Raw genomic sequence first — 14,607 nt, 5'->3', positions numbered from 1 at the left:
CCCACCCATCCCCAAGTAGTGACATGGAAACCAAGTTTTTTCCATTTAAATCCATATTCAATTCGCTATTCTTTACTCCCATGTTTATCCAATCCATATGGCAAGAAAGGCACAGACAGCACGCGGGTCACGCTCATTTTGCAGAAGGAATAAAAAAAGAGCATATCCTTCAACAAAGAATTTTCCTAACAGGGCTGCCTATTTTTATCTGTGGAAAAACGCTGCAAGGCGTGATTTTAAATTGTTAACAACCAACACGCCCCTCTTACTGAAGCGTCTGCCGGAGTAGATTAAAACACTACATTTCCCAAGAAATCAAGACGCGCTTCACAAATGCATGCCGGGTGATGTAGTTTTGGGGTTTAAAGGGGCAGAGTTGCCGCCTGGCCCTCTCACATGACAGCCAGGCGAATGCGGAAAAGGGCTGGCGGCCGGGGTCGGAAGCAGGGCGGGCGAAGGAAGCGCGCGAGAGACTCCGCTTTAAGCTTTGCCTGCCTTCCCGGTAAACGCGCTCGATTCTCTCGCTTTGCTGCTCCATCGAGTGGGGAGCCCTTCCTTGGGTCTTTCTAAGAAAGCGAGATAGGGCGGGCGAGTCTTCTTCCGAGTTCCTGTCGCAGCATCGTAACTGTGCACATGACTGAAAAAACACTTCTGGGAGTGGCATGTTTGGTCCCCTGGCCCCTAAATTAGGGGTGTGCTGGCTCGGAAAGAGGTGATCCTTGCAGACAGAAAACCAGGAAGTGACTCTTTTCTGAGTTCCGGTATTACAGAAACTACGATTGAACGTACAGGGTTTTTCCCTCTAGGTAACACGAAGTGTGCTTTTTTCCCCCTCCTTCACGTGGTTGTCCACTCAGGAAAGGCAGGAGGCGGTAGCACACGCTTCCTTTAATTGGGTTTGGTGTTCAGTCATGGTGGGCCATCACGACCACATGTTCAAAGTCTTAATTATTGGTGATGCCACAGTTGGGAAGACATCATTGGTCCAGCGATATGCTAATGACAACTTCAACAAGCACTACAAGTCTACAGTAGGAGGTGAGTCTTTTGGATTTTTCTGCAGGACTCAAGAAAATTACAGAAACATCTAAGAATATTTGGGGTGGGGGCAGCAGGGAAAGGAAGGGCTCTACTGTACAGAGTTCTTCTTGTGCACTCAATTCTTCCTTGATTGCAAAGATTTGACTGATGAAAAGGCTTGCACTGAAACGTTTCTGCAAGTAAAGTTACCACTAAAGATAATTGCCTTATTTCTGTAATTCCTGTTTATCTGAATGTTGTACTACTTAGTTCCTCTTTGTCTCTTCTGGCATTTCCATCCTTTGTTGAAATGAAACCCTATTTTTCCTCACTTTGGAAACTACTATGCTGCTTGAAGTATCATAGTAAAATGTGATCATACTTACTTTTAGTGGTCAGTTGTTAAATAATTAGTCTGCTTCATAAGCTCTGATTGTGTAGTGTTTTGTTGCCATAAAAAAAACTATACCAAACATTGATTTTTCTATGTTAAGTATGAGGGTTCTTTGTTTTTCAAGGACTGGACGCACCACAGTGTAGCAAATCTATACAAAATGCTTTATTGCAGCACACACCTTCCCCAACAACAGACTATTGCTCTCCACCCGTCTAGGGCTTACAAAGTGATGTTGCCACGTAAATATGTCTTTACTACTCAGTCCTTATAGACTTTTGCTTGAACTAAGTATTAAAGTCTGTAAAGCGGCATGCAACCTTTGCCTTTTTCCAGACATTCTTACTCTAGTTGGGATGAGGTGTTGCTTCAGTGTGGTGGTTCTTCTAGTTGCTACTGAGTTCCCAGCAAAGCTCCAAGCTCCAGGCAGGACTGAAACCAGGATATGCTGCTCATTGTACCTTGTGGTCCTGGCAGTTGAATGATAGTCCTCTTGCCTGCTTGTAATAGCTGCCAATCTTCAGGCATTGCCTCCACTTCCCCATCTATATGCTGTTTGCTTATCACATTTCCTCCTACACACATCTTCCCTGCTCTGTCTTAGCATTTGCTTTTTTAAGTTAAGAGCCTGGGTGAAGTAAGGCTGCTTCTGGATGTCAACATGTCCTTGAAAATGCCAGGGTGTGGCTCTATTATCACAGGCAGCTGGAATGCCGGCTTGGATGCTTGTGAATAAGATTTGAGTTACTGAATGAATGCATGAGGGAATAGGGGTGAGAAGCGTTTCTGTCTGGTTGCAGCTACTTTTCCCAAACACAGACAGCAACCCCAACTTTCAGTCCCTCACATTAAGATGGGCTGTCTGCTCTGCTATTTTTAATTTTTTTTATCCTGCCTTTACTATTTTTATAAATAACTCAAGGCAGCAAACATACCTAATACTCCTTCCGCCTCCTATTTTCCCCACAAAAACCCTGTGAGGTGAATTGGGCTGAGAGAGAGTGACTGGTCCAAAGTCACCCAGCCGCCTTTCATGCCTAAGGCAGGACTAGAACTCACAGTCTCCTGCTTTCTAGTCTTCTGTCTTAACCACTAGACTAAACTGGCTCATTTCTTTTCTTTTCTGATTAATCTGAATTAGTCTTTTCTTAAAATTGATAATTCAAGGCAGAATATCTATTACATATATAGAATTTCAATGTATGATCTAAGTATGTACTCTTACTTGTCAGTTCCATCTAGTCCAGCATAAATCCTAGCGTGAGGAGAATTGAGTAGGCTGCAAACTTTTTTTTTTTTTTAACATGCACTGATATAAATATTTGTATTAGAATAGTCTCTTTTAAGATAAATTATTCTACTTATTTTATTCTACAGATAATGAATGGAAATAATAATACAAATAAATTACCCCTTGATGCTAAATATCTATGTAGGACATTTGACTATGTGTGCACATACTGAATGAAACAAGGCATTAACTATTTTTTTAAGCTCGTTATTTAGGCATTATCAATATCCAGTGATTTGTGTGAGATTAACTGCCCAGAATATCTGATGATTTTTACCAGAGATGCACAACCTGGGGTTAGTTGTGAGATTTCTGAAAGTCACTACCAAATTAGAATTTTTAATGTGGCTGAGTATTAGTTTTTAATGGAGCTGAGTATTATAATAATGTAGATGCAAATGAAATCAAATTTAGTTTTTGACCAGACCAATATGCTGGTCAGTACACAGATGGAGTGTGTTCTTGGCATAGCCCCAAAAGGCAAAGTAAAGTCTCTGCCCTGAAGAAAGTTTTAACACCCACCCCAGTTCCATATTAATGGTGCACACTGTAAGCATACACTGTAAGCATACACTGTCAGCACACTGCTGACAAGCTTTTCTGTGGTTACGGCACCAGGCTAGAGACGGTGAGTTCTGGTCCCACCTTAGGCACACAGCCAGCTGGGTGACCTTGGGCCAGTGACTGCTGTCGTCACTGAAGAAACAAATGGCAAACTGCTTCTGAAATCATGCCAAGAAAACTGCAGGGACAATACATCACCACAATACATCAACACATTGTATGATACATATCCAAGATCACATCATTTGCTTCTCAGCTGTTCTGGACTGTTCAGGCAATCACCAGGAGTCAACACTGATTTGAAGGTTAGCTAAATACATACATTTATATTCTGGTTCCCCTCCCCCCGCTTTCCCTTGTAACTCTTTGTCTTAGCCCAAATAGAGAGCTTTTTAAATCTCCTGAGTCACTTTGTCAAAAGTGATATAGGATTGCTCTGTAAGTGATTCAGCAGGAATTGTAATGCCAGATTAGCTAGAGTATTCGCCTATCATCTGATCTAGTGCCATTACGGAATACTGTATCACAGTCATGTTTATCTGAGGAACTTGCAACTGCTTTTAATTAAAGTTAATGTGGCTGCCAGCTAGTAATTGCTTTAACTTTGTATGGAATCCTTTATCACCATTCTGATTCTAAATGCTTAAAAAACTGAAGAGGTCTGGGTTAAATCCTCTCTGTGTGTAACAGGATTGCTGTACAAGGGGAATTATTATCCCCTTGTCAGAGGTCAGTAAAAGAGAGTTTCACTGAAGACATGATAAATAAAGGGCCCAGTTCCATTCCTGAAATAGATATTGATCAGTTAAAATGGAGATGCTTTGCAGGTTGTTGGGGGGGCGGTTTCCAGTCTGCCTGGAATTTGAAACATTGGATTTAGATTATAATCATTGTCCAGTTTAGTTTTGTTTCCCCTGCACTGTGGGGAAAAATGCAGGATGTTGGTACAGATCCTAAAAGTATACATCCTGCAGTGAAATGTTATGTTTGTTTTAATCTGTGAGAGGGAAAAGATCACAGTAATTTGTGACTCAGGTGGACTTGGGTTTGTGATTGGATTTGGAATTCTGAGAACATGTTGCAGGCGCTCTTGCAAAATGGAAACTGGTCCATTCACAAAATAGTTGCCGTGAAGAGTCTTAGGAGTTCCAGTGCACTGATTGAGTTAGTAAATTGGTGGGCCGCACATCTCATATACATGACTCTGGGCAGCTCACAGTTAAAACAGAATAAAGCCAGTAAAAAAGCAACCAAAGTTAAAAACAACAACAGTTGCCAGAATATCCCTTCCCTATGCCTGCAAAACTCTGTGAGATTCTGTTAAGGTAACTTTACAATAAAATAGAATTAGTTCATCTGGGCATGCTTCCTGTCTGGACTACCTCGCAAGGCTGACATCAATCTTGCAGGACCGAAAGTATTTCTCCCCTCCTCTCTTTTTAATCTCTGGAAAACTAGGGAGGGTCCCTTCTGAAATGCTTCCCGTGCTTTTCCCCCACCTGTGGACTGAGATGCCTCTTATTAGACCATTGCTCAGGCTGTGGGTTTTCATCCTGTCTCCCAAGGTCATTCCCACATACCATTTATGGGTAGATAAGGATAGCAGAGAGGTATGATCCACGTTAAAATAATTCTTTACATTTATATTAAGATCAGCCCTGCTACTTAGTATCAAGGAATTAACTGTGTACCCACATCCACATACCCTTTACCTTCCAATTATTGTTGGCTCACAATAATAAAGCGTATACTTGCAGGAGGAGCATGGTTTGGGTACTGTTGGCTAAGGCGTGTCGGCTGGTGGGGCCCAGAAGAAGAGCCTTTTCTACTGTGGTGCCTGCCCTTTGGAACATCATCCCCTTGAGATTAGATTGGCCCCCTCCCTGTTGGCCCTCCGTAAGGCCTTGAAAACCTGGTTTGGGTCCGACCCTGGGCATGTGATAGAGCTCGTCTCCTGGCTCTGGGGACAATTGGTTGGAGGATCCCTGGCTGCTGTGTGTTTTATCTTTATTTTTTATATTGTGTATTTTATGTATTTTATTTTATTGTACGCCGCTGTAATGGTATGTGGGAATGACCTTGGGAGACAGGGCAAAGAAATGCAACCAAGGGAACGGTCAGATAAAAGGCAGCTGACCCTTCAGCAGGAATGTGGATGGGGCAAGAAGCTCAGAAGAGAGCTCCCTAGTTTCTTGGGCTGTAAAGGAGACGGGTGGGGAGGGGGGGAGAGATGTACTGTCAGACTTGCAAGATTCTGTTATTGTAGCTTTACAATAAAGTAAAAATAGCTCATCTGGTCATCTGTTTGGTCATCTGTCTAATCTACTTCGTAAAAGTGAAATGGGTATTTATATAAATGAAAGAAAGAAGGAAGGCAGGAAGGCAGGAGAGAGAGAGAGAGAGAGAAAGAAAGAGAAAGAGAGAAAGAGAGAAAGAAAGAGAAAGAAAAAGAAAGTTTATAAACTTTCAGCACACTTTGGGAAAACAGTATAGATGTGCCCCAGGAACATTCACTCAGCTTGCTCAATCCCTCCCTCCCTCCCTCTCTCCCTCCCTCCCTTCCTTCCTTCCCTCCTTCTCATCTACCCTTCACTACCTAGTTGGAGTACATAGGTGGCACACTTCTGAACAAAACTCTGCTTCTGTAGTAGAATATTTCTAAGATTTACTGGTTGTCCTATATGTTGATAGTCATGACAGTGGACATAATGAGTCAGTTTTGGGGACAGTTGCTCTTCTAAGTTTTTCCAGAGAGATTCAAGGGTGAACACTTAAAAGTAGAAGACATATTCAATAACTAATAGAAACAATGGTGCTTAAAGCAGATACGTTTGTGCTGATGCACTTATTGTGTACTGATGGAGGAAGAATGTTGCAATGCCTAAGAAGTTGTCTTGAGAAACATGTGCAGATTTTACCTCAAAATAAACCAGGAATATGTGCTGCTGCCAACAATTGTGGTCATACTTAAATTTATTCCATTTAAAATCAGTAATGGTAGAGATCATAATGCATATGTAATTCAAACATTTCTATATGGTGTACACATCCCTTGAGTTACAACTGCTTAATATACCCCAGCCATTTGGGGAATCAAATGGTTGTCAAATCATTGTAGCTCACAGGTAACTAGTCCCCATATAGTCTAAAGCTCTGTGTGTGGGGAAGAAATACAGTTAGGGGCTGTTTGTTTCCCCTGTTCTTCAGTGTGATTAATAATTTTTTTCCCCATGAAGTCAAAAGTTCTGTGGCTTGTGCAATAGGCAATGTATTGTATAGCATCTGTACACAGTGGGTAATCAGGACTGATACACAGTATGAAAGCAAGTACTATATTGTTTAGCAATAACTGGTGTTTGCTTTATCCTCTCTCATTTTCTGTGTGTGTTTTTAGTGGATTTTGCTCTGAAGGTGGTGCAATGGTCAGAGTCTGAAACAGTGAGGCTGCAGCTATGGGACATTGCTGGTGAGTTTCAAAAAGTTACCTGCTTTTTTGCTTCTTGGCCTTTTCCAGAGTAATTGTACTTACCTTACTTGTTAATCAACCTAACAGTTAAGCTACACTATAGGGGAAGAAATCTCAAATCACATAATATTTCACTAACATGTTTATGTCTTGTACCTCTTTTGTGGTCTCAGTAGGTGGCAGCACCTGACCAACTTTGTCTGCTACGAAGCTAAGTAGGCTTAGGTCTGGCTAGCATTTGGATGGGAGAACTGTGTGGGCTGTAGTCTAGCTTGGGAGGTCAAATCCCCCACTGCCCAAAAAAACACCTTGAAAGAAAGCAGTGACGGACTATTATCTGTTGTTGATGCCACAAAAGGTGTACGTTAGGAGTCGAACTCAGATTGAAAGTATTTACATAGCTTTGCCTCCTTGTAATATAGTTTGCATAATTTGCTGTGTCAATTCAGAAGCGATAGTTCTTGGAACACCATGAAAAAGCTTGAGAAAGTTATCTTCCTTTAAGGCAGCTTTCAGGCTTATCATATCTATTTTCTCTTTTTATGAGATCCTTATAACATCTGCTTGTGTTTCATTTTCATTTGGTATACAGTACTTTGAGTGATATGTCAAGAGGCAGCATGTGTGTGTACGCACATGTACGCCTGCACCTTTGAGTCAATCTTGACTCCTGGCGACTGCCTGGGCTGGTCCCTATGGTTTTCTTGGCAAGGTTTTCAGAAGTGGTTTGCCATTGTCTCCTTCCTAGGGCTGACAGAAAGTGACTGGCCCAAGGTGGCTTTGTGCCTAAGGCGGGAGTAGAACTCGTCTCCCAGTTTTTAGCCTGGTGCCTTAACCACTACCCCAAAGTGGCTTTCAAGAGCAGGGACAATACTAAAAAGCAGTAGTTGGGATGAGGACCAGAGCTAATTTTGATTTCATCTTATTTTCATATATGCTTACTTAAAGTTAAATGTGTGTCAGCCTCTTGAGATAGGCCAAGTCAAGAAACAGACACAGCAGGGATACCAGGAATGCTCTTTATTGTTGTAGGGTGAAAATAACAGAATCTTGAAAGCCTGTCAGAGTTTTTCTCTGTCCCACCTGATACCAAACTAAATCAAGGCAGGGTTATTTGAGTTTCTTTCTCACACTTTCCTTTTTATCAGGATGGAGTAATCTTTTCTGAAAGTCCCCTTTAAGGGTTCTCATTCCCCATTCCCAAGACCAGGTCTACATTACTTCACAATATATTTAATATAATTATTTTACTGACAATTATAATTTCCTCCCTTTTCTGGCATTAAAAAAGATGATCAAGTAATGGCTTTTGGGCCTAGAGCAGGTGGAAGTAGCTAGAGCAATGTGGCTGTTTCAAAAAGGTAAGCAGGATCAAAGCTTGTTGATACTTAGATGGGAGACCACCAGGAAATTCCAGAGCTATAGATAAATTGCAAAGTTGAAAAAAATATTTTGGAAGAAAGCAAAAGCAAGCCACTTCTGCACTGCTGGTGTGAAGAATTCATGGACACACATGTAGTTGTCAGGTGTCAAGCTTGATTTGGGAGTCTCTACCTTTGGACAAGTTTTGTAGGTCTGTGAGAGGCCTGCTCAAGACTTCTACAGACTACCTGTGGCCTTGGAGACTCAAAGTGGGCCTCTCTGCTTCATGATCCAGTGAGACAGACATATACTTAACATTAAAGCAGCGCAATGTGTGTCTTGAAACATATGCTTAGCCTAGGAACTGGTTTTGATTTTTGTTTTTGGGAGAGAAAATTTGGAGTCAGTGCTCTTGCCCAATAGTGGGAAGTCACAACCTTCCTATATACTAAATGCGACCCAATGATTTTTCAGTAGACCCTAATCTACCATTTCTCCAGCCTGGTAGACATAATATTTATTTAGCACATTTGTATTATGAGCCAGCAAACAGGAGCAAGTTTAATGGTGTGGAAAGCCTCCATTTTACTTTGGATTATTTCTGATCATATTGGCTTGATTGAGAAAAGTTTAATATGAAACACTAAAGATAAAATCCTGTTACAGTTGAATCTGAAAATATTTGCTTTAAGATAATGATTTAATACTGTTTCTCATTTAACTTACAGGTCAGGAACGTTTCACATCTATGACTCGACTGTATTACAAGGAGGCATCAGCTTGTGTCATCATGTTTGATGTCACCAGCTTCAGCACATTCACTAGCTGCCAGAAATGGAAACAAGATTTGGACAGCAAGGTGAAGCTGCAAGATGGAAGCCTTGTCCCTTGTCTGTTATTGGCTAATAAGGTAAGTGAATACTGACTTACTAGAACTTGTCTTCCTATTGCTATAAGTGACTATAGATATGCATTGTTTCTTCACCATAGAATTTTTCAAAGAGATGGCATACAAATGGATGTATACATTGCCATGGTTACCATGGCAGGTTACCATGCTTTTGGTGTATTTGTTTTTGCTGCTCAGGGAAAAAAGGAGCATGGTGGATCTCTGGGAATGGATGGGTCAGGCAAGGGATTCCATCAGAAAAGGATTTCAGTAAAAAAGCAACTACCTGTGATGTTAGACCTAAGACTAAAGGAGTAGTGTAAAAGTTGTGGATGATTAATCAGTGTCATCAAGTCAGCGTCAACTCTTAGTGACCACATAGATAAATTCTCATGCAAAGCAGTCCTGGGTCCATGATGCTGAATTGCTGGAAGACTTGGCATTAAATTGTTTCATGTATTGGGCAAGAATAGAGATGTCATCCTATCAGAGGGATGCCCTCCTGCACAAGCTGTGATTTCAGGGCAGGAGAAGTAAGGTAGAAATTATCTTCTGAGAAGCTTTGATTGTGACCAGGCAGTGTGTTAGGATTGCCTATATGTGCAATTGGTTGTAGGGACAAGTTGGGAGTCCTGCTGATGAACCATCCACCATGCTGTATGGCAGCATGCTTTCCTGAACTTCTGGATCTCATCTCAGATCTGGGTTTTGTAGGAAGTTCAAGTATTTTGTGTGTGAGCATTCCTAAGTTGGAATCTAACTGAGCAAGGGTTAGTGAGACAGATATTATAACTAACGGAAGGAATTTTATTTACAGGAAATACATTATAAGGTTAGGCAAAGCATAGCACCTACTAGCTACATCCTGTCAAAATGTTAAAAGTTATATTGTTAGCTGCTGTCAAACAAGTCCAAATGCTCTCTTAAAGAGGACTGTTTTATCATCTGGAACATCATCAGAATCGGCACACACTGAACCTTAAAGAGCAAGCTATTCCAGAAGGAGGGGACTAATGCTGCAAAAATCAATCTCCAAGTCCCAGCCCTCTGTTTTTTTCAGAATGGGTATTCTTCCCCTATTAGACCATGTAAGTCAGGCAGATTCTACATGAAGTTTGTCCCAAAGATAAGGGCCTGAGTGATAAAGGGCTTGATAGGTGCTCACCAGCACCTCGAATTGGCTTGGAAACCTACAAACAGCCAGGTCAGTTCCCATAGAGCAGAAGTTATTCTATTAAACTGGCTAATACCAATCAGGAAGTGAGGTGCTGCGTTCTATGCCAGTTAATATAACTTAGGCTGAGAGAAGGTGCCATGCCCAATAACCTTATGTCAGGATGGAGATCTGAATTGGGGATCTTCAGTTTATAGCCTTAATAAATACGCTGCATCTCCAGCTTGAAATTTTAATCCAACAGAGGCAGGGAAGCCTAAATTCTATGAATTAAATCTTGAGCATTATATGAATTGATGATGTCATTGTATATTGAGAGTCCTTAAGCTAAACCTGGACACAGGAACATTCTGACGCTTCTGCAAATTCCCTGCTGCTCAGTTTAATTTTCTTGTCAAATTAATGTAATGCTATGGGGCAGATTGCATTATGCAAATGTATGGATATTTTTCAAAACTCAAGCTTAATGAGAGTTGATTATCCAAGTTCATCAAAACTAAAATACAATAGCTATTTATTAGAATGATAGCTAAAAGAAAAATGATATCAGAGTTACATTTCCTTCATTACTAAGTTGAAGTCATTTAATAAGTTAATAGTGTTGTTTAATATGATTCTGGGATCTTTGTATACTATACATGATAAATCCACATAATAGTGCTATTGTATACTCATGGTGTATAAATTAAATCTCTCTACAATGCATTGATTTCAATTTTCTTGGAGCAATTTGCTCTGTCCTTGACAAATTAGATAATTTTCCTTCCTAGTATTCTCTGTCCTATTTTCAGCTGAGCCAAAGAGTATCATTTTTTAAAAATGATATTGCCATAAAGCACCATAGGTTTTTAGGATTTTCAAAAATGTGCTTTTAAATTCCATTTCAGAATATTGAATTGGATCCAGGCTTGTCTGTCAATAAATGGAAGCGCTTTTTCTTTTTCTTTTTTTCCCCCTCTTTTTGCAGTGTGATTTTTAATGTTTGCAGAAGGAAGAAACTATGAAATACAATGGGGAGTAATCATATTTATTGTAATTTAATGTATATGTAAATTAAATTAAAATTAGTTTTTGTCCAAGTCCTACCCACTTTTGAGTTCAATCTCCAGCATGCCACTAAAACCCCAAGACTGGAGCTTGGGGAGAAATGCATGGCTTCAAATCATTGGTAAATTGATGCTAATTCGTTTATCATTTCAGCAATGCAATTTGCAAAACACATTCCAGATAACTCATATTAACAGCCAAGCCACAGGTCATAAGGAGAAACAAAAAATGCCAGCATCTGGAAGAATCCCTCTCAGAGTTAGTTATTACAATTGGTGACAAAAATACAAGGCAAATCCTATACTGAGTTATAATAAATGTAACACTGTCTGAAATTAGCTCCTATGACGCAAATGAAATGGTGAACTCTAAAAGTATTAATCGGTTTATGTAATTCTTCGTTTAGACCACTAGAGGTATATTTTCTTTAATTGCAGAATGGACATGAATACACTACCACCTACCTTGCTAGTTTAAACTGCAGCAGTGTTGAGCTAAAGATGTGTTTTATAATCAAGCAGCCATGTTACAATATAACAATAGTGGCAGAGAAAAAATTGTGCTCAATATTTAATTGTTTTCACAATGAGTTTGAGCATTACTTAACTCTTTTCCAGAGTGATCTTTATCCATGGGCTGTGACTAGAGAAGAAATTGATCGGTTCAGCAAAGAGAATGGCTTTACTGGTTGGACTGAGATATCTGTCAAGGAAAACAAAAATGTAAATGAATCAATGAGGTAGGGAAAATCGAATGTTTAAATGTTTCTCAAAAACAGTTGAGGCATATTGTTCCTTTCTGACAGGTAAGTAAGTAAGTAGTAGTACCAAGTAGTACTGCAGGCATATTTAAATTCTACAAATAGGAGGTATTGCAGCTAAAATTGGAATGAGAACTACCTCGGAGATCAAGGCTGATTTATACCGAGATGGTTGCTGTTGCTAATAGCTTATATTTGGAATGTAACAGTGATTCTCTATAGAAGTCTAAACTCTTATAGTAAGAGGCAGTAAACTGTACAACAGAACAAACAACAGTATATGCCTAGCCTTATCAGTGTTAATGCACAGAACTTGCTTTGGGTGATTTTAGCCCATATTGGTGTTCATCCTCAGCAATCCCAACTTTAGTCAATGAGCATCTGCAGAGTTACGAACCCATCTAGATGCTTGTTGACCTGTAGTTCTGTTATAAAAGATGCTGTACAAACAGGGTAGTACAGATTTCCATAATTACACTCTTATATAGAAGAGATCCAGAATAGAGAGATTGCAAAAATAAATGGAGACTTACTCTTTCTTGAGATGCTGTCAAATGATTGCTGCATGTTCTGTGGCTAATTCAGTTTTCTTTCTTCCTAGGGTCCTTATTGAAAAGATGATGGCCACAACTTTGCCAGGTGATAGAGACATGTCTATTTCAGGCCATGGGGACTACATCAATTTGAAAGATGGATCCACGCCCAGCTGGGGTTGCTGCTAACTGCATTTGCTTTTTCATCTGATCAGAGGTCTAGAGTGCCATTCAGACAAATCTATATGATAGTTTTAAAAGCACTAGCAAATTCTCTGTCTGCACTGTTGAGAAAATCAGAAGAGAAAGCAATCCTTCAGTTTGGCAGGGACAATGGAAAGTACTGTCTTGGCTGCTTATGAACCACTGGTGTGTGCTTTCTCCATTCCATTCAGCATTTCCCCTTCAGCTTCCTCAGGATCCATGAAGGATCTTCTGCATTTGAAGGAAGATCTCCACTCCTCTTGATCAAAAATACCATTGCAGGAAGTATGGGTATTGGGACCTTTCAACACTCCAAAAGCCTAGCCTAAGGAATCTTCTTGTGGTTGACTGTCGTATCTGATAAGTCTTCCTCTGCTCACATTCAAAACAGACTTCTTTTAATGAATCTTTTGTGGAAAGAGGCTTTGGACTGCCTTGTGACGCAGCTGCCGAATCCTCTTATTGTGGCTTTTCTTGAAGTGCCATTTTTTGCCATGAAAAGCCAGTTGCTGCTTTTGTCCTTTTTGCCAATAATGTCATGTCTAAGCTTAGGGAAGTTTTATGAACTGTGGCCTTCTTTGTCCCTGCTTTTATGTCAGACATGCGATTGTTAAGCTCTTTCTTGAAGTTATTTTATTAGAGAGCCAGCAGTGAAGAGAGGCAAAAGCCATAGACTTCTTTGCATTGATACACCTTACTAGGGCACTAGCCATATTTGTTGTCTTTATACCCCTTTCTCTTGCAAGATCTAATTTGCCTCTTTCAGATTCTGATGAATTACTTCCCTTCAGCCATTCAACTAAATAGGGTTAGATAGCCAGCGTAGCAGGCTGTTTGAAAGACCACCTACTGGTTTAGTGATCTGAGCAACAAAACATAGAATAGAGAGCACAGCAGGACAAAAAGCAAGAGTTCAAATATTTCCTGTGCCTTTTTATTTTTTAAATAGCAGGAATTTACCCAATTTTACCAGGATTATTAGCTGGTAGCCTTCTGTTTTTGGTGAACATATGAAATTAAAGCTACTTAGGTTTTTATAAATTGGTCAGCTCATAATTCAGGAAGGCTGATGCTGCAAAATGGTCAGAAATACTGAAGTATTTGAATTTTTAATATTCCTTTTTAAAATGAACAGTCAGGGAAGTGCAATGGTTGAAAGTAAAATATTTTGGGGGTGAAAAAGGTGTCAGAAATTATTGGGAGGACTGATTGCAAGTAGATCTTTTATTGTCTGTCAGCATTTGCCTCTTGGCTGTGCTAACTTTACAGAGGATTTCAAACAGCAAGGCTTGGAAAGCTTTCAGATAGGTGCTTTGCAAAGGTTGACACAGCCATTGTTCCAGAAGACTCCCAATGGCTGCTTCAAGGGCTTTACCAGATTCCCTTTACGTGGTGTGCATACATGGGCACTTCACTTTGTGGTCCATCTGAGCAGAGCAAACTCATGCACTAACAACTTGGAAACCTCTTGTACTTCAAGACAGGATGCTTTGTAGAGCTTCCTTTCCAGGGCTGTGCAACAGTCTAAGTTGAATAGTGGGTGGGTTCCTACGTCAGCTTCTCTGTGTGTATGCGTATACTGTTGAGAGATTATATCAATTCCAGGGGCCTTCTCTTTGAACCACAAGAATTAGAAAAGTGTTTTTCAAACTTGACAACTTTAAGATGTGTGGCTGGGGAATTCTGGGAGCTGAAGTCCACACATCTTAAAGTTGCCAAGTTTGAAAAACACTGATTTAGTGGATGAAATTTAGTAACTGCTCCTAACTGGAAGTTATGAGCACTGGATAGGGAATAAGATCTTTACATTTAGATAGCCTTCTTAATGGCAATCTCTTCTTTATCTCCAATCTTTTAAAAAATGGTTGACTTTTGTACTGTATTAGAAAAACGCTGTAGCGTT

The 14,607-nt window shown here is 40.1% G+C and overlaps 1 protein-coding gene across 1 annotated transcript; it reads left to right on the top strand.

The window, feature by feature from the left end:
- Positions 1-398: 398 nt before the first annotated feature.
- Positions 399-14,354, top strand: RAB29 (RAB29, member RAS oncogene family). The gene is made up of 5 exons (XM_007422152.3): positions 399-1,038; positions 6,664-6,735; positions 8,826-9,007; positions 11,825-11,946; positions 12,569-14,354. The coding sequence occupies exons 1-5, from the start codon at positions 912-914 to the stop codon at positions 12,687-12,689; spliced, it is 624 nt and encodes a 207-aa protein (XP_007422214.1). The 5' UTR covers positions 399-911; the 3' UTR covers positions 12,690-14,354.
- Positions 14,355-14,607: the final 253 nt, after the last annotated feature.

Source organism: Python bivittatus, unplaced genomic scaffold, assembly GCF_059951505.1.
Source record: "Python bivittatus isolate LINGU-HERP-01145 unplaced genomic scaffold, Pbiv_v1 ctg000700_np1212, whole genome shotgun sequence".
In the NCBI taxonomy this organism is placed as follows: Eukaryota; Metazoa; Chordata; class Lepidosauria; order Squamata; family Pythonidae; genus Python; species Python bivittatus.
This window is presented reverse-complemented; position numbering and strand designations above follow the sequence as displayed.

Excerpts from the sequence above, each read along its gene's own strand:
- RAB29 (XM_007422152.3), top strand. The coding sequence starts at position 912 with ATGGTGGGCCATCACGACCACATGTTCAAAGTCTTAATTATTGGTGAT. Across the intron at positions 1,039-6,663 it reads CTACAAGTCTACAGTAGGAG|TGGATTTTGCTCTGAAGGTG; the intron begins GTGAGTCTTTTG and ends GTGTGTTTTTAG. Across the intron at positions 9,008-11,824 it reads GTCTGTTATTGGCTAATAAG|AGTGATCTTTATCCATGGGC; the intron begins GTAAGTGAATAC and ends ACTCTTTTCCAG.